Source organism: Gekko japonicus, unplaced genomic scaffold, assembly GCF_001447785.1.
Source record: "Gekko japonicus isolate JY-2015 unplaced genomic scaffold, Gekko_japonicus_V1.1 scaffold3, whole genome shotgun sequence".
In the NCBI taxonomy this organism is placed as follows: domain Eukaryota; kingdom Metazoa; phylum Chordata; class Lepidosauria; order Squamata; family Gekkonidae; genus Gekko; species Gekko japonicus.
The window spans coordinates 2,098,544-2,125,295 of record NW_015170887.1 but is presented as its reverse complement, the minus strand read 5'-3'; the positions used below and the strand labels follow the sequence as shown (position 1 = coordinate 2,125,295).

Genomic DNA, 26,752 nt, shown 5'->3' with positions numbered 1-26,752 from the left:
CGGCTGCTGCTGCTGCAGCAGAAACCAGGAGGCTTCAGGCCTGGCGACACCAGTGGAGCGCTCTGGGAGCCACTCCCAGTCTCTTGGGCCTCCCACTTGTAGAGCATCTACTGCAGCACCCAATGGCTCTAGGCCATAAGTTCTAGTATGGTAGTGGGTGAGACATCTTCAGTTAATGCAAACATCAGCCCCTCCTTCCTTTTACAGACTAATTTGCCTCCTCCTCAAACAATTAAGCACATTTCTAACATGCCTCCCCCCAACATGTAATGGAAATTTCCTGCAGCATGCAAATTAAGCACATTAATGGAAAATAGCAGCAATATTGTTGTGCTTGGAAGATGCAAAACTCAAATTTAGCAGATGTGCTAGCTATGGATTCATCTCTTCCTAAGGCAGTATGATGGAGAATACACAAACTGCCTTGGATAGTATTATGACATAAAGTTAGCCAGAAAAATGCGGAATCTGTACTGGATTGTAACCACCATCACCACACAGACTTCCTTATTCAATCCTGCAGTGGACTGTCAATTCTTGAAGTATGGCAGAAACTACAGGTCTCAACCTTTCCTGTTATGGCACTGTTCTGAGGAATATTAAGGAATGCAGCTAGAACATGCAAGAAAGATTTCCATCCTAAACCCTTCCTTTTTCCTCTTGCTGTTAAGAGCCCAAGGCAAAAAAAAAGAAGAAGAAGAAGGAGGTCATTTTCTACCACAGGTGGGACACAAGAAGATGAAGAGTTGATTTTTATACTCCATTTTTTTCCTACCCCGAGGAGTCTCAAAGCAGCTTCCCCTCCCCACAACAGGCACCTTGTGAGGTAGGTGGGGCTGAGAGAGTTCTGAGAGAACTGTGACTGGCTCAAGGTCACCCAGCAGGCTTCATGTGGAGGAAGAGTGGGGAATCAAGCCCAGTTCTCCAGATTAGAGTCCTGCTGCTCTTCTGCACCACACTGCTAAGAGGTCAAGGTGAATCAACTAAGAACACAACTTTCCAACAAGATTACAGGCTTTCTACATCAAGCTTACTAGTAAACTTCTGAGAAACCTAGGATAAAATAATTACCAACTGGCTCAGTGGCAAAGCATATGATGGCATGCAGAAGGGCCCAGTTTTAATCCCTAGCATCTCCAGTGGAAAGAATCAAGTAGTATCATGAATCATGAAGACGTATCATGAAGGATCACAAATTTGGCCTAATTTGTGGTTCAGAAACTGAGGACCATACCCATCCCTATCCATGACCCTCCCTGTGGTTTTTAGGAGGTTCGTGATGGGAAGCAAGAGGGATCTTTGAAATGGCTTGCATCTATTTTAGCCTAACAGACTGAAATAGATGTAATCCATTTCAGCAATCCCCTTCGCTCTCCCCCCCCCCCGCTTCCGAGAATTCCCTTTAAATGGGGTTTGACAGCAGGTGCCATGCAGGAGTGAAGTCCAAGTGGCAAATTTACTACTTTTGGGTGAATATACTGCTTGGACTCCACTCCCATGTGGTGCCTGCTTGCAAAACCCATTTAAAGAGAATGTTCCCTTTAAATGGGTTTTGGAAGATCTCCCCCCATTTCTATTCTGCTGGCACTGGGGAGAGGGTTACAGCAGGCTGTTGCACCTTCCCAGATACTGTGCTAAGAATTTCCAACTAACTTCCTAAAGAGGTATGACCATTTCTTCTCTGCTTATAAAAAAGCTCACAGTCTTTTCCATGCAGATACAAGAGCCAGGACCATCACCTTTAAGTTATCTTTATTTAGCAGAACGGACGTATTTACATTTATGAGAATCCACCTTGGAATCCCCTGCAGCAGGAGACATGCACAAGCAGCGAAGGATTGGAATCTGTGCTGCTCAGTGGACTTCACTAGCCATCCGGTCATCCTGCTCATCACAACAGCAAAACAGAGGATAGAAAGGGACAGACAAGCCAATCAGTTCACACGGCAGAATCTTCAGGTGGAGACTCTCCACAGTAGCCAGTGTTAAAGCAAACGGGCTCCATAGCCAAACGTCTGTTTAATACCCTCAAAGTAGTACCGTTGCCAGCCCTCCCTTGTACTCTCCTCTTCACTGGCTGGGATGCCCTTCCCTTCCAGACAGACTTCTGTTTCACCAGCCTTATCGTTGAAGGCCAAGTTGATGGTTGCAAAGTGCCCTAGAAAACCCGGAGTAAATGCTTATATCAGTACTGTGGTACAACCAAGAGAAGTGCAATTAGACAAGCCACCTGCTTCTTTCCTGACATAAGAAAAATCTACTCTGGGGACAAAAAAACCCTCAATTCTTCACCAAGTATTAAGTATTCAATATCCTGCCAGGATGTCAGGAGAGATTACTAAAACGAAATGCAGATAAAAGAGTTTCCCCTCATGTTATGGGAACTCACAGCACAACCAAGATCATGGCTTGCAGATAAACTGAGAAGCCTTGTGCTTTTTTCAACTTTATTCAAAAGCAGATAGTGCAAGACAGCCAGAAGTGGAGCTAAATTTAAAATGGTTTCTTGCTGAATACAAGAGAATTACTTACCCTCGGGCCACGACTTAAATCTCCATTTCATAGCAATCTGTTTCTCAGGAACCTGAAAATGTAGGAAAGTTTTGTTACCTACCAGGCAGGTTCCCATTTGTACACCAAAGAGAAGAGCAAAAATCATATTGAGAAATGCTTAAAATATTAGTTAGTTACGAGTAATTAAAATACTTGCTCCTGTTTCAAGAAGTATAAATGAAAGTGTTAGATGCTCATCAGCTGCTTTAATTTAGTTGAAACCACAAGAATCTAAACTAATCTATGATCCTATGAAGAGTTTACCCAGTCTAGGTGCACAAATTTCACTTGACACTGGTTTTGTCACATAACTAATCACCAAGGGTTGGCTCCTGCCAGACAGAGGTTTTAATTAATGTCTTTCCATTTACACGGCATGGCATAAGAGCTACTGTAAAATCAAGTTCTTATTTTTCATTTCCAATCCATGTTGCTTTCTACAAAACCCAAAAGGCTATTTGATGCAGTCATTACAGTCCAATTTGGAGGTGTGATAATAACTTGATCAAAGAAGTTCATTACTGGAGTTGGGAAAAGGCTTGCTGAAATATACCTTGTACTATGTCATGTGCAAGTAGAAATGCAAGATTAGCACAAGAGACATTTGTAACTAGGAGGGTGCATTCAGCATAGCCTGAGCTGAACGAATCATGTAAGCCATTCAGCTACCAATATAGCTGAACCCGAAAAAAGCTGATTTTATTTGGCTATAATCGGGTTCATTCAGCTGTACCAAAACCCAGCTGCCACCCATTTAAACCTAGCAGCTGACAAGCAGAGCTGCCAGTCAGCTGTTGGGTTTAAACACCTGCCTGGCAGTCATTTCAGCACTACATTTCACACACACCCCATTGGGAGCTGGGGGAGGGGGAGGGAGAGCTGGAATGCCTTCCTCCAATGTCAACCGATCAGAGTGGCAGGTCCACTCATCAGATGATTGGTTTATAGGGGAAGAACCCTTTAAAGCCCTCCATTTCACTCCCCCCGGCTCCAGAGCATGGGGGAGTGAAAGGTAGGGCTGAAGTTACTTCCTTCCATGTAAACCATTCAGCTGATGGGTAGACCACCACGCTGATCAGTTTACATGGGAGAAACGCCTTCCCTCCCCTCGGCAGGGGGACTCGGAAAGGGAAGGAAGAGAAAGAAGGCAAGTTTAAATGTAGTGGGGTGGCTGGGGAAGGGAAGGCAGAGAGAAGGCATATTTACATGCCTTCCCTTCTCAAGCCATCCTACCTTGGCAGGGGGACCCAGAGAGGGAAGGGAGAGGAGGCATATTTAAATGCCTTCCCTCCCCAAGCCAGTTCAGGGAGGGAAAGAAAGTCATTTAAACATGCCTTTGTTCTCCCCTTCCCAGTCGCCCTGCTGCAGCAGGGCAGGTGGTGAAAGGAGAGAGATGGTATATTTACATGCCTTCCCTTCCCCAGCTGCCCTGCTGCAGCAGGGCAGGTGGTGAAAGGAGAGAGATGGTATATTTACATGCCTTCCCTTCCCCAGTTGCCAGCCGTTTCCACTGGTCGGTTTCACTCCCATCCGCCGATCAGCTGTTAGGTTTAAATGGCCTAAACCTAACAGCTGACCAGAATGGGAGAGAAAGTGGAAGTGGTGAGGGCTTGGGGAGGGAAGGCATTTAAACAGACCCAAATATATTCGAAAATACTAAATATTTCCCCAGTCTAAATACCATACCGGTATCTGTACTTGGGAAATTCAGTATTTACTGAAATTTTGGGGGTCTGATATACCTAAATCCAAAAAACGTCATTTTTTTCCTAGCACACCCCTACTTGTAACAACTTCCTTGTGATCATGCTTGCTCAGGAGCTCTTCAGCAAGCACAAATGTTATATGGGATACAAGTCCAAACATGGATCAACAAGCCTTGAGCAGTCAGGGACCTGTGTATCTTTGAAGAAGAAGAAGAGATTGGATTTATACCCCGCCCTTCACTTGGAGTCTCAGAGCGGCTTACAAACTCCTTTCCCTTCCCCTCCCCACAACAGACACCCTGTGAGGTGGGTGGGGCTGAGAAACTCTGACACAAACTGCTGTTTCAGGAACAGCTGTGCCAGAGCTTGTGACTGACCCAAGGTCACATCAGCAGGTGCAAGTGGAGGAGTGGGAAATCAAACCCAATTCTCCCAGATTAGAGTCCGCACACTTAACCACTGCACCAAACTGGCTGCTTTCTGTGGCTGATTTTTAAACTGTCTCCTCCAATATGTCCCCAGAAAAATGCTGAGAACAGCTGAGGACAACTTGTTGGTGATCCCTGGCCCTACGAAGGCCCGGCTGTCCTCGACTAGGGCCAGGGCCTTATCGGTCCTGGCCCCAACCTGGTGGAACTCTCTGCTGAATGACATCAGGGCCCTGTGGGATCTGATGCAATTCCGCAGGGCCTGTAAGGCAGAAGTGTTCTGCCAGGTTTTTAGTTGAGAGCAGCAATGGGAGGTTAAGATTGGCACCCTCTCTCTTTTTTTCTATGGCCCCCACATACCCTTCCCTGCCCTGCCATGCAGGATAGCAGTGTAGCCAACAAAGGAGGATTACTTTCTTGCCATCTTGATTGGTTTTAACTTTTTTATTTATTGTCAAAATTTCTGATTATATATTACTTGTATTTTTAATCTCTATAATTTTGTAAATTGCCCAGAGACTGTTTCAGGGTGGGTGATTCATAAATTTAATAAAATAAATAAATAAATACTACCAAGCAGAACTTCATTTACATTCAAAACACACTGGGAGCTTATGAACTACCATGGACTATTTACACAGAAGTAACATTGTCCACATATATTCTGCAGAAGAATGATGACTTATGAACTCAGTGAGATACTGAAACACATGTATCCTGAGGCAGCCAAATAGACACTTCAGGTAATAAACAAACGGATAGCAGCTGCTACTCACCAGTTCAGTGAACTCGCCAGTCACACTGCCATCCAGTAGCTGGAATTTTCCTCCTTTATCAGCCTCCACAACAGCAGGAGAGTGAGTAAAAGCCTGCACCAGCTGCAGAGAAAAATGAGGTAATCAGCCTAGTATCAAGGTGAATCCTTGTGCTAAATAAATCATGACTTCCAGTCCAATAGGTGAACCAACTGCTCAAATTACTGGGATAGTGGTTTTGATTCCAGCATTCCGGAATGCTGACCTGGATTCCTGCATCCCATTAGAGATTATGAAGAAGACAGGTACCATTTCAAGGATGGGGAAAAGAAGGATGCATCTTCTAAATCATCAACTCTAAGGAGAACTTATTTGGAGGCAGGCAACTGTAGGAATATGTATAAACCTTCCACAGCTTTTAGAGGGAAGTGGTCTATATTCATTACTATCATTCTGGAACGGTGTGACATTCTCTGGATTCTATGAAAGTGTAATAGTGACTGGTAAGAATGAGAGGAGGGAAGGCTTGAGTGACTGAACAAATAAGCGAATGAGAGTGTGGGAGGAATACTGTTTTGCATATGCAGTATGATCAGTTGAAGAACGGAGGGGACTGGCACTGTGAGTATGAAGAGTGGGGATGAAGAGTCAGCGTGTGCAGAGAGTCTGTCAGAATGTTTCTGTGTCTGTCAGCCTGGTTATTTTTATTAACTGCACGACAAAAAAGAAGGGGCAAACCCCCCAAAATGGAATGGATACCTAAAAGGTTGAGGTTACAAGCATGCATAAAAAAAATTCAACAAAATATATCTTTAATATTACAGTGCACTTAAATAGTTCATTAAAAACAAAATGGGCCTTTAGGCCATCTAGGGGTGTTTCCACATTATCGCCTTGCCCCAGTTTACTGGCAATGTAAAGCTGGATACATTGCTTCAGGTCTGTACTGTTTCATCTTCAAAGTTTCATAGCATCTGCTCCACATCGTGTTTTCTGCAATAAGAGTTCTGGTAGTGGTTGCCACTCCCCCTCCCATCATGCATTTCTGTGGCTGATTTAAAAAAAAAATTCCACATGAATAGTTGCATTACAATGTAACTGCAATGACAAAGAATGGATAAAGAGCCTGAGAATGCAGAGGGCGGATTTCAAGTTGTTTTAAATTTTAAAGAGGCTTGCTCACCACAGGCATTCTCCATTTTGAGCCTTGCATTGGATCTCCTGTATCTCCAGCATTTTGCAGTGTGCTGCATCCGTTTTACTCTGTTCTTCAAACCACAACCACAGACATGTCAAGCAACACAATAAAGATCAGAGGGGACAGAGCAGCAAAGCCTCCGTGGTGTGGTGGGCAGCACATCAGTCTAATAATCAGAAGGTTCCGAGTCCAAGCCTCAGAGGGGCTGGAATGTTTTGCCTTGTTTACATGAATAAACATGAATAACCTTTCCTGTGTCATCAAGGCACCAAGGTTGAAGTTTATTTTTCTGCCCCCCCCCCCAGCTTGGCTTTTTAAATAAATATCTACTTATAAAAATGTATTAAGCAACTGTATTTAGGAGTTTTGATTTAGACCCACATGGCTACTGCAGCCTTTTATTTACAAATAGGCAAGAATTATCTGCATGCAGCTCTGATCATGGGGAACAGTTATTTTGAGTACTAGCCATCATGCCTGTGCTACCTGTTTAGAACTAAATATTTAAAGAGCCAAGCCCCCCCCCCCAGGGGGGGGGAGACAGAAAAAGAAACTTCCACGAAGTACTGTAGCTGCTCCTTTGGAGAGAGTACATAAAGTGACCATTCAAAAGAACGGGTTGTTCAGCTGGTTTTTTTTAAAAAAATGTTCGGTTAAAGCAAAACGTTTTCTCCCCCCCCCCATTTGAACTCATGACCCTCAGGTTATCAGACTTACGTGCTGCCTATTGTGCCACAGAGGCTATACTATTGCTACATGGATAAACTTGTCCATGTACTGCAAGCAAACCAGTCTGCGTAGATGGTTTTTTCTAAAAAAAACCTGTATTGCTTTATTGTGTTGCTTGACATTGCGTTGTTACGCAATCAATATTTATTTTTTTAAAAAACAGAGAGGTTTTTTTCTGGCAGCACTTTTCCTGGTTAAAGACTGGGTGGGGGATGTAAAGGACAATTGTTGGTGCCATCTGGCTTATAGATCTCCCTGTGCACACAATCAATACAGACCGCCCAAATCCTTTGTACAGCAGTCCTACAGGAATTGCTGACCTCACTGTAAACCATTCATAATCTCTGCATTGTAACATCATAAATATTTCTTATTAAAAATGGCTGATTTGACCTGCAGAGGGGAGGGTGGTGGGCAGGGAAAGCATAGGGCATGCTGCTATGACGACACAAAAACAATGACGGAGTGGCAGTTAGGTAAGCTCGAATCCTGGAATTTCACACTTTGAAAAAGCAAGTTAAGGATCGAGGCCAGTGTTCCCTCTACACTGAGTTAGTGTGAGCTAGTTCACAGTTTTTTAGTCTCCGGCTCACACATTTTTGTCTTAACTCAGGAAGGATGGCTCCAGAGCAAACTAATTTATGCAGTAGCCAAATTGCTCACTCACAACTTTAATGTCAGTAGCTCACAAAGTAGAATTTTTACTCACAGCTTAGAGGGAGCATCGATCGAGGCAAGTAAAACTTTGTGAAAATCCAGGATTCATAAAATGCGGGGCGAGAGGGAGGAACACACGGATCGAATCCTGGCACTCAGGAACTTGTGCAGAACCATTTGGGTGCTTCGAATGTTTGAGGACGCCAACGGCAAGGCAAAGGCTTATGCGGAAACGGCCTAGGTCACACACTGTGTAGTACGCATTATATACAATGCAGTAAACTCTTAGTAGCAGTCATTGGAACTGATAAAATCAGACCAGATGCATTTCAACCACAAAGGCCTTCTTCAGTGGTCCCAATTTAATACCAGTGGTCCCAATTTAATACCACATACACATTATATGAAGGAATATGTACTGCATATTTAGCCATGTAAGGTATGGTGGGGGCATTCCAAATTAAATACTGTGGCACAGAAATACTCTGTGGGAGTATTACATCTAGCTCCTGATCTTTATAGCCACACCAAAGGGAAAGATAGATGCTATAATCATACTGGCTACAGCTGTTCTTTCACTCAGTCTGCATATGTGTGCTGCACCAGTAAATTAAGAAGGGCCAAATGTGTCTAGTCTGATTTTATTGGTTCCAATCAGCGCTACTAAGAGTATTCTGCATTGTGTTAAGAGTTTACTGCATTGTATGTAATGTGTACTGCACAGTGTGTGACCTAGATGGCCTAAAGGCCTATTTTGTTTTTAATGAACTATTTAAGTGCACTGTAATATTAAAGATCTATTTTATTTAATCTTTTTATGTATGCTTGTAACCTCAACCTTTTTATTAACTGCTAAATTTTATTCTTAAGTTTTACTGCCTATTTTTAATTTTTTTTATATGTCTGTCAAATAAAATTTGGTTGTTTGGAAGTTTCCTCATGGTTATTGAATCAAGTACAAGGAAGGTGGTAGCGGTTTTAACAGTTAAAGGTTTAAAAAGCTAGAAACCGAACAGGCTTGAGTATAATGCCAGAGTATGACATAACTTAAGGTGGGGAGGACCCCAGAATATAAACAGACCCTCAGGATATGTGAACACCCCAGAGTGTCTATAATAGAGGTCCAGGAAGGTGAGATTCAGACAATCACTAAGGGGACTGATACTGTCCAGTATCCCATCAGGGACAGGCTATACAGTGGCAGCTGATGACCAGCTGGAGTGGGAACCTCCTGAAATAAGGAAGGGGTTCTGCCACAGGGGGTAGTAAAGAAATCTTCCTCCTGAACTGGGGAAGGATTTCACTACAGAGGGCCAGTCTACTTCTAGTGCAGAAAGCAGGCCATCAGCCCCTCTGCATCTAGGACACTAAAATGGGCACTGGAGACACACATGGAAGAATATTCGTGTCCTCCAGTCAAGAGACACTGCTTGCTAAATGTGTTCTGAGAGGCTGCCAAAGGTGTTGAGCAAAGATAGCTACACTGCTAGATACACACATTAGCTGACTTACCTCTTGTGTAATGAATACTCTGTATAGCTCATCAGGGGATGTTAAGAAAACGTCCTTCACATTTATCTTACAGGTAGGAATCTTGACTCCAACTGATTTAGATTTATGTGCATTGCCAGCAGCACATTCGGAAGCCTACATAAACATCAAAATGTATCTTAATTGCTAGAGCACTGTAACAGTGTAGAACCCACCCATTAAAGCAACTGTGGTAGATGTCACAAGTAGCTGTTACAGCTATCTTGACAGCAAGACAGAAATTTAAAGCCACACTTCCTCTTCACCCCATCAAATCACCAATCCTCAAGACAAGTACAGTGGCAGCCCTGAGAAGTCTGCATTAGTTACACTATCTGAAGAATCTGGACTAACCTCCAGTCATACACACATGCCTGGAAACCGTGTTTACTGATCAGTGGTATTTCACATGCTGTTTTGCTCAGGTGCACTGAAGAGGGTTTTACACATACATATAGGAAGGTAACATAATAAACAAATTTTTAAAAAACATTTGTTACACTGGTATATAAGCCAAAAGATGGTTGCTGAAAAGGTCTGCTGTCATACAGATATGTGGAAGCAGCTTTTTTATTACTTCAAAGTAAGGAAATGTTATCCTGTAAAACACATTTTACCCAGATTTCCAATTTAGCTTATCTTAAAAGAAGGGCCTGTAGCCAATCATACAGGTCTAAGGATATAAGTGGCCTCAGGTTTTCTTAAAAGATTATGGTGATTTCTGATTCCCTCCTTCTGTTGCAGCTCACTCAGCCCCCCACCCTGATGGTGGGGGGAAGGGGAATTGGTGTAAAGTTGCCAGCTCCTCTTCAGAAAACTTAAATGCTCATAGATTTTCAGAATGTGGTTGGATTTAGACCCATATACACCCAGAAACTGGTTTGCTCACCTTTTGTTGTTCTGGTTTACACACAGGAAGAGGGGATGGCTCTGACTGCTCACCATTCACTGTGGGCAGGATCATGCCTTGGGTAAACTCTGAAAGGACATGAAGATCTGTCTTAGATCACTTGCATGGAATGGAAGGATCTTAATTAATCCCCGTTTCATTCATAAACACGGCTGCTAGGGTACATCATTAAGAATTCCACAAAAACAAGGATTAAAATAAAAATTGCAAGGTGATTATATACTTGAATGAGATGAGAAAACTATATCCAGGGCATACAGCAATTTCAGGTTTATAATCTGAAGAAGTATCCACCAACAGAAGAGAGTACTGAGAAAGCCCTATTGCTCTGGTGCAGAGAAGAAAGAACGAGGGGACTTGCCACCCCAGAAACAGAAAGGGTTTACTTGATTTGTATACACATTCTACATGTTCAAACCATGTATTCTGATACAGATTATAGGCTGAATCTGAACTAATTTCCTTAAGAATTTGAAATTTATATGACTTTTCCAAGTTAGATGTGCAAAAAATTCTATACTGTCAGTCAATACAAAGTGAGATCCTCTCATAAGAATAAGTAATGATTGCCAAAGGTTCATAGTAATAGCAAACAAGAGGATAGCTGGGCAGTACCATGTTCACCCCTTACTCCTGAAGTGAGTCTGACCGATGACTAGTCCTCCTGAATAGTGGCACTAATTGACAGGCACATCTTCTTCCCACACATATAACACTGCAGCAGTTCTCCTCATAACACAGTTAGATGAGAAGTATTTTCCTGCACCAGAGCTCCCTTTTATTTAGATGCACTCTTCCACTTCTGGTTTCACTAGTGCATGTTGGTCTCTGAACTAACTACTGTGTTGTAAAGAAGATAGGAAACTATCAAGTAAAACTACTTAAGATGCTGAAGACAGCCTGAAGAGCCATTTATTTAATCTCTGAACACTTGACAGAAGCAGCCTGTCCCACACAAACATATTCTGTCATCGGAAGAATTTGCAGCTGTTATCTGTCCTCCATTTGAAAGCTAGAGGAAAGCTCTAGTATGAGGTCTCTACAGTTTATCTTACCCTGTATGCATACCTGTTTTCAGAGTGCTGATATAAGTTTCCAAAGCACTAGTGATCATTTTTACGCCTTCTTTTTTCATCAAGGCTAGCAGGTTGGTGTCCGGCTCATCTTTGGCAAGAGTAACAGTGATCTAAGAAGGGGGAAAAACCCTGTAAGATCACCACAGACACACAGACACAATTTTAACTACCCTCATTTTGACTAGGTAAACATGTGCTCAAGTAATGCAATAGAAATGAGATTCTAGACATAATAAATTACTATGCACTGGAACAGCTAGTCACCCGGCCAACCGGAGGGGTACTGATCATGGACACAGCTTTGAGCAGAGCTCAAGATCTGGTGAGAGATGTAGATGTTGTTGCACTAATTGGAAACCTACCAATAGACAGTTACCCCTAAAGTCCTAACAGTAGTATTTGATTTCAATGAGTAACCTAAAATTAAATCCTTTTATGGATAATCTATATAGTTAGTAGAAGATAGTAGTAGTAGAAAAGTAGTAGAAAAGAGCAAGAGTTCAGTAGCACCTTAAAAACTAAAAAAAAAAAATGTGGCAGGGTATGAGCTTTCATGACCCACTACAGGCAGACTAACATGGCTACCCATCTTGATCTATATAACAAGTAGTGAAGGGGAGCCATCTGCAGACACTTAATTCAGTGGCTTGGGGTCATTCACACAGAAAGAAGATTTTTCAACAAACTTGGGGGATCCCCCCAGGTTTGCAGAAAAATCTGAGAACTTCAAACAAAAGAGAAAGGGGGGTTAAATTCACCAAAAACATAGTAATGCTGTCTGCACTTGTGCACAGAACATGAGTCTCGTCAGCTGACCTCATTGCCCTCCTAGAAGCGGAGGCAGCAGTAGCCAAGATTGCAGATGACGAGTGGGGCAGAGCCTGTCTGAATGAGCTACAGGCCTCTACAGGCCCAATCCACTAACATTCAGCCCTCATCTCTACTGGATTTAGTTCAACGCAGCACTAGGGGTGTGCATTTGGATCTACTCAAGCTGAAAATATACCTTATTGGTATTTTTTGTGTATATTTCAACTTCCCAAATGTATCCGGGTTTTCTCAGGAAAACTGGGGGGGAAATTCCAAGAAAATCAAGGATATATATGGGGATTACTGGTAGACCCAAAAACAGTGGAGAGCAGGCCTGTAGCTGTGGTGGGGCCTCTTGGGGCCCACCCCCGACTTTCTACCAAGCCTTCCCAACTTCCCATCCAACCCAGCCCCCCCCCAACTCTCTGGGCTGTCTGGGGAACCCCTCACTGCCACTGCCCCTTCCCCAAGTATGGCCTGCTTCCAGCCAGAGCAGTGGCAGAAGCTCCATCGTGCTCCAGGGTGCGTCAGCGCTTGCTTGTCATGTGATTGGCAGGCACTTCCACCTGGGTTTCTTGTGCAACAGAACTGCACGGCCGGGCACTAAGGGTGGATTCTCGGCTGCTGCTGTTGCGGTCAGAGCCAGCAGGATGAAGTAGGGCCCCGAAGAACTAGCTGGGCAGCCCCATGTCAATGGCTTCAGTCTCAACAAGAATGGCAGCCTGAAAAACAGTTTCCCTTGCCCTGTCTGCTGTGTGGATGACACAGCTCCCCTTTCTCGAGCAGCGCCTGGAGCTCTGGTTCGCCTCTTCCTCCTCACCCCGTGCCTGCTCATGAAGACCAACTGGGGGGCGTGAGTTGCAGCAAAGTGCAGGAGCAGGGCTGCTCGTTTGGGGTGTGTATGGGGGTGCACCAACTTATTCCAAGACCCCCCCAATAAAAAAAATCCTGGTTATGGGCCTGACAGAGAGGCAGGAGCAGATTGCTCTCACCTCTCAGCTGTTTGTCGGGCTTCTACCACAGTCCCAACAGACCGAGGATCAGCTGTGCCAGGGGGAGTAAACTGTTCCCACCAACTGAGCTTGGGGCTGCAGGAGAAGCCAGATGCAGAAGCTGCTGTGTCACAGAGGGCAATCTGCTACCTATGGCACAGCAGATCCTGGGGCCAGCTTCTCTTGCAGCCTAGTTTAAACCACGCTGCAGGAGAAGCCATCCCAGCCAGACCTCCCTGCAACACACAAATCCTGGGGCCACCTTCTCCTGCAGTGCGGTTTAAACTGCACTGCAGGAGAAACCGGCCCCAGGACCTGCCGTGGCATGGCTAGCAGATTGCTCCCTGCAGCACAGAAAGTGCAGGAGGGACTGCTCTCTGTCAGATCTGATGTCACTGAACTGAAATCTCTTCAGAAGCAGGCAGCTAACAAATGCAGAGAATAGGATCTCTACATTTGTTTCTACATTTGCTTCCATCCAACAACTTCAATCCAAGGTAACAGCTTTAAAATCCAAACTCTTAGACCTAGGAAGCAGAAACCGCCATAATAATCTTTACCTAATGGGAGTCAGGGAACGCTTAGTAGGAACCAGACATGGTGGCCTTTGTTCACTCGATTTCAAGAGAAAGCCTGACCCTGCCAGAAGATTATGATCTTACTAAGAGGGCTCATAGGTCCTTGGGTCACACCTGGGACACAGCAAACCATCCAAGGACCATAATCTTTCATCTATTAACTTTGCCACCAAGGGAAACCTTAAAAAATGATCTAGAAGGCTGGATCAACTGAAATTAAAATTAAAATTTCCTTCTTCAAATTATTTTTGATCAAATTAAAATTTCCTTCCTCAATTATTTTCCTAAAGAAATCATCGACCTTCGTAAACAGCGTAAAGGATTTGTACATGCAAGAGTGCTGGCCTGGAAAAAAGCTGTTGAAGCCTTTATGAAATACCTAGACCCAGCAGTGCTCTGTGTAAGATATAACAACAGGACCAGCTGAAGCAGAGGCCTTTTAAAATTTCTTATAATTGAAATTTAATTTTATTCTTCCTGATCCTGGGTGATTTACTGCAGAAATGAATGTTCAATACAATCGTCTGCAAATTCTGTATCTACTCTGCTTTGTGGTTTAATGGAATTTTACAAGGTTGATGACTATGAGTGTTCCCAGGAACATTTTGGAAGTGAAGATCCTGTCTTAACTGACTCTAGAAATGTCCTGCACCGAGTATAAACCTGAACATCAACAACGATAACAAACATGGAAGAGACTGCTCCAAGAAACCGTTGTGTCTGCTGGCATAATTTACTGACCTAACTCTTTCAACACTGGATTGAAGACTCAACTTTCTACCTCTATTTAATATTATTTGGGGCGGCTGGGAGAAACTGGAGACTCAGGCAAGACAGGGTGGACTCAGCAAAACTTTCATAAAGTTTTCAATCGTTTTTTCCTCATCTTCCTTGTTGCTTTTTCTTTCTTGTGTTCCCCCCCCCTTCCCTCATTCCCCTTCAGCAGTGACAGATTATTTCTAACTGGGGCTAATGGTGAGTTTACTTAGTGATATAAAGGATATTATCATAACACTTAATACTGAACTATGCCTAAATTGACAATCATAACCTGGAATGTTAAAAAACTTGGGAGCCCCAATAAGTGTAAACAAATACTATGCAGTCTAAAAAACCAATGTGCTAGTACTGCCATGCTTCAAGGAACACACATGCCTCAAGGAGAACAAGATAAGGCTCGTTAAATAATGGGTGGGAGAGGCTTACCACTAAGGGATTTCCACTAAGGCTTGAGGAGTTGTAATTTTAGGGCATAAAAATCTTTGCACAGAAGTCCTTGAATCTAAATCAGACACCGAAGGGAGATACATCTTTCTTTTGGTTAAATGTGATCAATCTATACGTATTAGGCAATATTTATGGGCCAAATGTAGATGGTCCCTCCTTTTTTTAATTCTGTCATAGCTAAACTCAGAGAATTTGGGGATAGAGAAAAGTAACAGGAGTTTTCACACTACAAGCCAATCCACATCTGCTCTGCAAGGCCATATGTGTGGTAACAGTCTACATGATGTATGGCGTCTACTCCACCCCTTAGATAGAGATTATACATTTGTTTCCCACACTCAAAAAATTAACTCACAATTGGATTATTTTCTTCTCCGTGGCTCCCTAATTTCTAAAATGGCTGATTGTTCTATTGGGATATGTGTTATTTCTGACCAGTCCCCTGTTTCATTGATAATTAGTCTGGGAGAAGCTGATCTAAAATCTCCTCTCTGGAGGCTGAACACATCTCTGCTCCATGAGGAAGCCTTTCAAAAGAAAACAGAGATTTCTATCAAAGATTTCCTACTTACTAATATCACACAGGAAATTACCTGGTCCATTTTATGAGATACTTTCAAAGCATACCTGAGAGATTTCATTATTGCTTACTGTGAAAAAATGCATTTTCTTCTGGGAGGTTAGCAAAGAGCACAGCCTCCACTTGGTGTTTTAAGTTTTTTTCCCTCTGGGCAATGGCTTTCCAGCTTACTTATATACATATGCTAATGGAGCTAGCCAGAGACAATGGGATGGGTCAAACCCTCCCCCCTTCTTGTAGTAGGGAATAGAGGATTGGAGGTATGAGAATGCTAGAAAGTCTCCAGGAAACAGATCCCTGGATATCACCAGGAAGCACCTCTTTGACCTGGGCTAACTGGGGTCAAGGGGGTGGAGTACCAGAGATGATAAAATCTCTGTGCAAGGGGAAGGCGGTCTTCTTTTCCTTGGGTGCTGAGGACATGATCACATGCAGACCTCTCCTCTGGGAAAGCAGCCGTTTTTGACCATGCACTCGCCCAGAGAGCTACAGACAGCTGCAAGGTAATGGTAACTCTGTAGAGATTTATAACATCCTACGCTTAAAGAGCCTGTCCTATGGTAACATCTGAATAGGGCATGTATAGTAAGAGGGACAGAGGATTTGCATTTTTACTCAGTTCTTTTGTTTCCCTTGCTTAAATTTGGTGCTGTGCTAAAAGTACGCTTGTAAACATTTTCTTTTTAATAAATAGTTTATAACTTTGGATGCTGGGAGTAGTTCTCTGTACCACATAGACCGCCACCATCTCAGACACGCTATTTTAAAAGGAACACCCGGAGGGGGACGGCAGGCAGTTATCAAGCAGCCATTCCTCTAGGTGTGCACAAGGCAGTAATCTGTTCCTATGGGCAGTGGGAGACACAGGGGTGAGACCTCAGAGCTTGGAAGGGAAGCTGGGAGTAGTTCTCTGTACCACATAGACCGCCACCATCTCAGACACGCTATTTTAAAAGGAACACCCAGAGGGGGACGGCAGGCAGTTATCAAGCAGCCATTCCTCTAGGTGTGCACAAGGCAGTAATCTGTTCCTATGGGCAGTGGGAGACACAGGGGTGAGGCCTCAGAGCTTGGAAGGGAAGCTGGGAGTCCTGATCCTTCCAGTGGGAAATCCCTACAATGATCAGGTGGTGGTGGCAGGCTACCCTAGAGAGAAGGAAAAGCCCCTCCAGGGAGTTGGGAACCCCTAGGAGGGCAAGGTGGAAAAGGGCCTGCAGGCCGGAGCAGACCCGTTCTGCCACATTTACACTTCCTACAGAAACACCAATGTAATGAAGTACTGAATATACTACAAAACCAATTAAAAGATGCCACAGCTGCTTAAAATACTGATCCCACTTCTGAAAACTACAGCACTATGATGAAATTCAGATATGAAATTAACAAATTGCTTTCATCACAAGCTGAGTTTACACTGGCCCGTATTAGGCATAATCACTGAGAATCAAGAGAAAAAGCTGGCAAATTGCTGGCGTTTAGATTAAAACAAATTTGTTCTTGCAATTATATTGTGGCAATTAAAGATAAACGAAGACAAATTAATATCACCTCGAAAGCAATGTGCAATTTTATTCAGAATTTTTATTCAGATCTTTATTGTGTAGAAGCTATCTACAGAAGCTATTTCAAAGTTTTTGGGTAAACTAGCAGCGTTGACTAAGAAACAAGAATTTTTGGCAACCCCCTTTACACACTCAAGAGATTGAATCAGCACTCAAGAACATGAAAAACAAGGGGAAACCCACAAGAAACTTGTGGGGAGGGGGCATTTCCCCCACCTTTGCTTCCCTCTCCCCCCTTCTCTGTCAAAGTTCCCTCCTGTGTTTCTGCACCCACCCCTTATCTATCAATCTTCCCTCACCTCCCCCTCTCACCCCTTCTATGTTAGCTTTCCTCCCTACCCCCTTCTCTAGGAATTCTTTTTCACCCCCTTTCTCCACTCACCACTTGTACGTCTCACCCCTCTCTTACCCCACTAGATGCAAAGAAGGCCTTTGATAGATTGCAATGCAGAGTACAGGAATTCCCAGGACAATCGTACATCATACCCACAAATTTTATTAAGTGGATAAGACCACCTATAACTAGCCTTGCTCTAGAGTACTTACTAATGGACTATGCTCAGAAAGTTTGTCCTCGCTTACCCCTATTTGATTTAGCTCTTGAACCCTTGGCATGTGCCATTCGACAATCAGAAGGCATCAAAGGTATTAAGGTCTGGGGTAAAGAATTTGCTTATGTTGTATGCAGATGATGCAATAGTTTTTCTATCAGATCCTGAACATTCCTTACCAGCACTGATGGCCTGCATTACTGAATTTGGGGAGTTATTAAGATATTGTATTAACTGGGATAAGTCCCATGTCCTAACTCTGGATGGACCAGTTCCCCCAAACGTTATAAACAATGGCCATTTAATTTTGACTCTGAATTAATTAAATATCTTGGTATTTCTGTTCCAAGAGATATTCACTCCTTTGTTCAAATTAATATGGATGGGATTCTGCAACAGGTTTTCCAAGACCTCGACAGTCGAGCATTGGGGGTAAAATTAACACCCTTAAAATGAACATTATCCCATGGATTATCTATATCCTGAGACAACTCCCAATACATATTCCCCTGAAATTTTTTGTAAAAATTGATTCTGTTTCGGAAATTTATTTGGAGCCCCTCAGGTAGGCCTAGAATTGCATATAAAAAGCTTCAGCTACCTGTAGAACAGGAGGGCTTTAATCTCCCTAATCTGCACTAATACCATTTCGCCTTTCTGCTTTCTAGTGTACAATACTGGTCTCTATTTCCTGGACAGGAAGCACCTGATTAGGTTCACTTGGAAATGACCCAATTTTATCCTCTATGTAAGTGGGCTGTTTTGGGCTCTAGACATTTAAATTATCAAAAAGTTCATTCACCTGTAATTAGGGTTCCCAAGTACCTACCTACGATCCAGCGGGGGACACATGCTTCCCCGCCGGAAGATTCTTGCTTGGAACACAGGCGCTGCACTATTCCGTCGCCCAGACGTGACGTAGGTACATAGCTGGGCGACGCTCTCGTAATGGGACTGTAAACTCGATGGTAGCATCGAGTTTCCAGCCCCATTGCTAGAGCGTCGCCCGGCTACATGCCTACATCACGCCTGGGCGACGGAATAGTGCAGCGCCTGTGTTTTCCCCGTGGGAATGGTCCCGCGAAGAACTATACATCCCCCGCCGAATTAAGGTAAGTACTCGGGAGCCCTGCCTGTAATTGAAGTTGCTAGGTCAGCTTGGCTGATGATTGGCACTCAGTTGGCTTTTCACCCTTACACTCACAGAGATCTAACAATATGGAAGAGCCCTAGGATTAGGATAGGGAATAAAAGTGTTTTTTGGATCTCTGGTGGTTTAGTACACTTATCTTAGCTAACTGGACCAGGGGATGACTTTAAACCATTTAATTTTTGTCCACATAATTTAATTGCCTGTCCATGGCCAGTTGGCAATGTATGCAACTAAGACATTGTCTATCTTCTATTCTTGGACCAAAAGATTTTGCAGCCTCAGGACACTCCCCCCCCCCCCCCCCCTTTTTCCCTTCCATCCTTAGAAACCCTTCCTAGGCAACCCAGTGGAACCTAGAACTGAGCTTTGTCAGAATTTCCAAAGTTAGTATAAACAATGGGAGATATTGGACAACCTTGTCTTGTCCCTTTTTCAATAAGATGAAATAAATATAAACTATAGGCCTTTGATGATGATTTGGTATTTATCTTAGAAGACCCAATGGATTCTGTACAACAACTGATGAATCTGATTAATGAATATGGAAAAATGGTGGGACCCTGGAGGGCTTTTTATGACTGGTTAAAACATAAGTATTAAGAAAATAAGATTAAGTGACGAATAATAAGAATGATAGATGAAGGAGTTGTAAAACTGTAATGAGAAGATATGCATGCAGAAAGCTAAATTGGAGTTTTTAAATATTTCTGTATTTTTCTTTTCTTTCTTCCTTTCTCCTTCCCCCCTTTTTGTATATAAACTAATAAAAATGTTCAAAAAAGAAAAAGAACAAAAAAATAACTGAGTACTCCAATTCAACCAACCCAATGGTAAACTGCACTAAAAGCCATTAAATCCGCCTCTACGGACTTACAACTAAGGCTTATCCATCAAAAAATTCCCTTGGGAGTGCACTGGTATCCTATAAAATTTTATCATGCTGGTCTCACTGAGAATGAGTGTTGGTGCTGCTGAAAGCCTGGAGCTAACTTCATTCACATGTTTTGGAATTGCTCTAAAATCACACATTTCTGGCAAGAAGTTATATCCAGGAGCAATCTCACATTAGCTGCTAACCAGTGTTCCCTCTAAGCTGTGCTAGCTCACAGTTTTTTAGCCTCCCGCTCACACATTTTTACCTTCGCTCAGGAAGGATGGCTCCAGAGCAAACTAATCTATGCAGCAGCCAAATCGCTCGCTCACAACTTTCATGCCAGGAGCTCACAAAGTAGGATTTTTGCTCACAAGACTCCACAACTTAGAGGGAGCATTGCTGCTAACTTAGACTTCACAGCCAACAATCTAATCCTAAAATATATACCAACTCTGTGGGCACTCTCGAAATACCACATATTTTGGATCCAAAGGGCAGCTTTAGTTGCTAAGCAAATCATTTCACAATACTGGAAATCTCAAGTATCTCCCTCTGTAGACCTTAACGTCAATGATATGCTAGACCTGGGTACAAAAGAGAGAATAGCATATAACAGGCAAGAAGCTCCCAGGACCTCTACCTCCATTAGGCATGAATTCTTGTACCTATTCAAGCAATGATACCTCCTCACCTTTATTCTGTTTAATTGAATCCGTAATGTTGCCCCTTTCTTTCCTAACCTACACTCCTTTCCTACCCCTTCCCCCACTCTGATCCAGAGGGCTCTACTTATGTTCTTATTCAGAGGCTTATTGATTCTGAATGTTGATGTTCTTTTTAGTTGTCATGACTAGTAGCCATGAATCTGCCTAAGCCCCCTTTAAAGCTATCTATAAGAAGATGTATCAGTTCAGTTACTGCAAAACATGGAACTACACAGCACTGCAGTCCAATGAAGTAATAGACAGCAATGCTAACTGTACTTACTTCAATATCATCAATATCATTTTCATCTGAAAGATTAGGAATCTCCACATGCCCCTTGTACTTCACACCAGTGTTTGTGGTGCCTGTAGACAGAAACATACTAATTAAATTAAGGTTTGACTCTATTTCACTTCCCTAAAATCAACTCCTGGCAGGTTTTGACGTCCTCAACACTTCAGAATGATTATTCTCTCCTAATTCTTTAGTGAATCTTTAGAAGTCAGTCCTGCTTTGTGACTATTCAGTATCCTGCATGAGAACTCACAGCCAACTCACCTGTCCAAGCTAGCTTGATGTTCCACTCATAGAAGAAAATTAACTTTCCTTTGCGATTGTTTATAGAGGCCTCTCCATCCAGCTTATTCACTTCTGTCACTTCACAAGAACCCTCTTCATTCTCTGCTCTAACAGACAGAAACAGAGTTTTCAACTTCTCTGACGACCAGTTAGATGCATCTCTTTCAGTCCTAAGAAGAGAAAACATCTCAAATTGAAAATCTGGTAATACAGACCTTAAGAAATCTTCCTAGCATAATATCAGAAGACAGTGATTAAGATTATTAAATATACTTTACATACCATACCCAAACTCTGTCATGTACAATTCAAGCCAAACAGGATTTAGTGGCCAATCAGTTTTACTTCCATTTTTATTCCCAAGATTCTGCCATATTTACTTCAGTTCCCACCACTCTGTCAAGTAATTAAATGAATACAGCAACAGAAGGAGCCTAACCATGGTCAGGAATCCTTGCGTTTTTACTCCTGATATAACAAAACTTCTTCCTTAGCATTACTGACAAAAAAAATAGCTAGAGAATCAGGAGCTGGCTTAGGTATTAAGGCTCCCATCAAGGGAGAGACAACTTATTTAAAAATAAATTCTGTTAGGCTATCAGAAGGAAATATAACGAAGGAATAAATGAAGGCTTTAAGGAAAAATACATTTTAGTTTACACTTTCTCTCTATACTAGAGATGTTCTACATTACCATAGAATAGCTCAGGCTTGAGTTGCACAAAAATTACACTAAAGTTTGATCCATGTGGGCAGCTGTGTTGGTCTGAAGCAGTAGAACAAATTTTGAATCCAGTGGAACCTTTAAGACCAACAAAAGTTTATTCAAGGTATGTGCTTTTGTGTGCACGTGCACTTCCTTAGATACATTGAAACAGAAGTTAACAGTTCACCTATGTAGAGGCATCCGTATATATATATGAACAGCAATTTAGCATACAACTTAATTAAGATGTTTTGACATATGCAAAGACTAAACAGCAATAACAAGCTAAGTTCATATGGTCACCAACAGAGTTACAGTTTATTACTCTTAGAAGGACACTTTTACACATCTATTTCCTATTTTAACATATTTATTACTTCACTGTCTTCCCCCAATTAAATCCAAACAAATGGTGACCATATGAACTTAGTTTGTTATTGCTGTTTAGTCTTTGCATGTCAAAAGATCTTCATTAAATTGTATGCTAATTTGCTGTTCACTTATGTAGAGGCATCTGCCTATATATATAAACCATTAACTTCCATTTCAATTTCATGAGCACATGAAAGCTCATACCTTGAATAAACTTTTGTTAGTCTTAAAGGTGCCACTGGATGCAAAATTTGTTTTACTCAAGTTTGAGTTACTATGTTTGCATGCCACATAATCCTAAATCATGAAAGACAAGCCATGCTGTCTTCTGACCTGGGCATTAGCACAATATTTTGATGAAGGCCACACCTCAGTTCTGTATATATGCAGATGGAGTTCAAGGTCAAAATCAAACAGACTACTCCTTTTTAAAATGTAAAAACTACCTGGTAATCTGAGAATGAGATCATTAACACTATTAATGAGTAGCCAATCCCAGTGGTTTCCCATCATCAGGACGTGTAGGTCTAGCCAATCGACTGGATTCTCTTGAAGTTTGACCACTGCAGAGAATTTAATCACAAGGCAAAAGTGGAAGGAAATTGAAAATGATACAGTAGGCTAAGGGTATTGGCTCAGTTATTGTGTTTATATTCTAATCTATCCCAGCCTTTGAGGATGCTTGCTCACCTGCACTAGCAAGAACACACCACTAGACAATATGCCTGATGACCTCATAAAAGCTAAAACCACAGTTCTTAAACTGAGACAAAGTATCTATAACATTATAGAGAAAAAGGGGGTACTACATACAAACAGGATTTTTCCTGGGAGATACACAAGGACCAAATGATAAGCCATGATTTCAAATACTGATAGGCATATCTTTTTCAGTACCACTTAATACTTTATAGCACTAATGGCCAACTCAAAGGGCAAGAAGCACCACAAAGTCTTTCTCCCTGCATCTCTTGTGACACATTGGCTGCATATGATTCTGTGCTTACAGAAAGTCTCCCCAATAAAGTACATTTTCCCCATTTTAGGAGCTTTGAGAGAATGGCTTGTGAAAGTTCCCGACCATAGCTGAGACAGGAAATGTATCCAGCCTTTCCCACATAATACCCAGACCACTTTGCTTTTTTATCCAATTTGTTACTGCCGTCATCCACTTAAAAGATGCGACACCTATTTGTACAGTATATGTTGACTGAAGTCATATTCAAAACTCACAAGGAGATCATACAAAGCCTGAGTTACAGGGCTTGGATGAAGAGAAAGGAAGATGCTATACTTCATAACAGTCTGTGAAGTTACTAGTGTCCTCAGAACAGGAATTCACCATTGCCAAGAGTTCTGTTCTGAAACCCAAGCCTGAAATATGGTTTCTGTGAACTCTGAATGCAAAGCCTCTAAGTGTTTGTTAAGGCTGCAATAAAGCTGCACATTTCTTAGCCTGAGTGTTGCTGCATCAAGTGTTGGACACAGATGGTGTGCTCACTACTGCAGAATGCACCGTTGGCTCACTTAGCACTGACTATGTCTCCTTTTTTTGAAGTTTAAGTTTTTTCTGAGGGGAGGGGGAGAGTGGGCCAATGGAAAGCTCTTAGGGATTTGTGAGAAGCACATGCTCTGCACAGGAGACCTGAATAAACCATGATCTCAAACAAGACTCAAAACAAACTAACTCCGTACTGTGCTATAATTGTTTGGCTATTTCCCAATGCAAGGAATATACCTATTCTATCCCCCACCTCCTGCACCTGAAAGCATAGCTGCTACACTCTGATCAAAGAAGAAGTATGGTGATCACTTCCAGCTGAGCAGTGATGTAGAACAATGGTAGCTTGACTGTACAAGGAACAAAACTGGCTGTACCAAGATTTCAGGTACATGATGGAACTGGAAGGCATGGCTTGGTGGGTGGGTGGACCTGTCCAGGCATTAATCCTGAAAGGAGCAGGTTCTGTTCTGTCAAACAACAAAAAATCATGGCACAATAAATCCATTAGTCCACAAGGAGTTAATGTGCTTGAGTTTTTTATGACTGCAAGAAGGGACTCTTTATACAACCACCTTGTGTCCCTGCCACCATGAAAAGGATTCACTTTTCATTACCTGTGGGCAACTGTTGCAAAAAAGAATTTGCAATGATATGCCAAAAAGCACTGCCTTGAGTCTGTAGCAGGAGAAAAGCAAATTTAAAATTACCTAAATAAATAAGTAAGCTGGCCTCTATATACACAGCAAAAAGGCCAGATGGCTGGGACAGGAATCCTACCTGTAATGTTTTCAAGTGAGCTTCCATGGAATAGAAGACTTGCCTTCCTAGATCAGACCAAGAACCATCTGGATCTACATTATGCCTCCAGCAGTATATCCCAAGAAGATTTATAAGCAGATCATAAAGACAACCACCCACCTCCTATTTCATTTCAATATATAGCAATAAGAACTATACTAGCTCTGAATATATGTTACATTTAGCAATAAATAGCAATAGTTGTTGTCCCATCGTTCACTTGCCTACTGCAGTATAAATTACTGGCTTGCTTGAGACAGTCTGCGTCACATTTTTTCAGTTAAAAGCTATTTAACTTCTGCCAGTCAATGTCACTGGATAGCTCCAAGTTCAAGTACTGTCTCAATTTTTTTACTACATAGAGCTCACGACTTGACAGTTATACAGTAAGCATCATCTCACAGCTTTGAAAGTCAACTCTATATAACTAGATTGGGAGGGGAGCACAGTGTGTGTGTAACCAAAACATAACATGCTCCTGAGATTAAAAGCAAAAAGACTCTTCATTTCATGAAGAGGGGAGGGGTGTGTGTGCCAGAATATGACTTAAGTAGAGGCCTTAAACCCTCAAAGCTCTCAAAAGCTCCCAGTGAAAGACAAAACAGCAAACTCAGATCTGCCCTCCAATGCACATTACCAAAGCAGACTTTTGTTTCACTTGGCAACTTGATCTATGGACATTAATTGGTGGTTAATGTTTTGTTCTATTGTAAGAAGTTCCACTTGCAAGTAGAAATTGCAAGTAGATAAATAGGGACCACTTCGGTGGGAAGGTAACAGCGTTCCGTGCGTCTTGGTGTTTAGTCATGCCGGCCACATGACCACGGAAACGTCTTCGGACAGCGCTGGCTCTTCGGCTTTGAAACGGAGATGAGTACCGCAACCCTAGAGTCGGATTCGACTGGCTTTCGAGCAAGGGAACCTTTACCTTTACCTTTAAGAAGTTCCACGCGCTGATTTCGGCAGACCAAGCCGCTGATCAAGTGCCGGTACAAGCCAAGTAGCGTTTCTTTCTCAGTTCCCCTGCCTCCCCGCCCGTCAGTTGGCAACGCTCCCGCATTACACACTTGTTCCGGACTAAGCCCGAATGAACTCACAATGGGGAGAGGAAAAAAGGTCTCAATGCAGAGAAAGCACAAGGAGACGTCGGGGTACAGGACCTTCCCTCACCCCCAGGCACACTGAACAAGGCACAAAGTAGTTTCCCAGAGGCACCTCTGCGGTGGAAATGACAGGCATGCAAGAAGACAAGCAGAGATCGCGGGGCTTGGGGTGCTGAGACGGGGGGGGTGGGGGGGGGGGGGGGGGGGGGGGGGGGAGAAGGGTAAGTACTCCGACGAGAAGCCGACAGAGCTCGCACAAAGCGCACCTTCCCCTTCCTGACTGGTACCATGGACCATGGCTCTAAAAGTGCGGGCAACCGCGCACCTGTTCCCCTCAGCAGCTACTAGCCGGGGTGAGTGGGGGGTTCCCCCCCCCCCCCCCCCCCCCCCCACTCACCAGTGCCAGTTATTGACGTTGGTGGCATCCGCGCGCTGCTCCACAATCCAGCGCGGATCCCCCTCTCCCCACTTGGCCATCGGCGCCGCTGGAAAGCACGCTGCTGCCGCCGCCGCCGCACCTCCTCTGCCTGGTCGATGCCGAGCACCGTCTTACCCGCCCGCGCGCGCCGTCTAGAAGCTGCTAGAAGCGCCGGCAACCGCGCCGCCTCCCGACTTCCGTCACCGGCAAAGGTTCCTTCCGTTTTTTCCCTTCATGACAGCAAGATAATCCGACCTTCACTGAGTCCGCACTTGAAATTCTCCCGGCTGGTCGGAACTATAAGGCGTGAGAGAGAGAGGAGGGAGGAATGCTAATACTCACAGCACTTCCGGTACAAAAAGGAATGTAATCATAGAGACACTAGGCCTAAAACCGGGTAATTGAGTGTCATGACGGTTTTTAATTCTTTTAAACCTGAAGTTTAGTCTGAGCTACTCTAGTCTTTAGCTGTCTCTATGGTCCCAAATACATTCGGTTCGGCAACTCCTCTCTTGTTCAAACTGAAGAAATTTGACTTCCCTGCCAACCTTTCGTTAGAGAGGCGAAATAGCCACAGGAAAAGGGACGAACTTGCTTTCCTTAGATGCTTGTTAGAACCTGTCTTCCGATTTAAGGTGTCATGGCCGGGACCAGGAAGTTTCTTTGTGGCGGGATTTGTAGTTTCTTAAATACTCGCA

The 26,752-nt window shown here is 43.1% G+C and overlaps 1 protein-coding gene across 1 annotated transcript; it reads right to left on the bottom strand.

The window, feature by feature from the left end:
• Window positions 1-1,735: 1,735 nt before the first annotated feature.
• On the bottom strand, window positions 1,736-26,323 carry AHSA1 (AHA1, activator of heat shock 90kDa protein ATPase homolog 1 (yeast)). The gene is made up of 9 exons (XM_015418359.1): window positions 26,034-26,323; window positions 21,133-21,323; window positions 20,857-20,939; window positions 11,535-11,652; window positions 10,446-10,534; window positions 9,539-9,673; window positions 5,464-5,565; window positions 2,533-2,584; window positions 1,736-2,158 (listed from the first exon to the last, which is right to left on the bottom strand). The coding sequence occupies exons 1-9, from the start codon at window positions 26,111-26,113 to the stop codon at window positions 1,986-1,988; spliced, it is 1,023 nt and encodes a 340-aa protein (XP_015273845.1). The 5' UTR covers window positions 26,114-26,323; the 3' UTR covers window positions 1,736-1,985.
• Window positions 26,324-26,752: the final 429 nt, after the last annotated feature.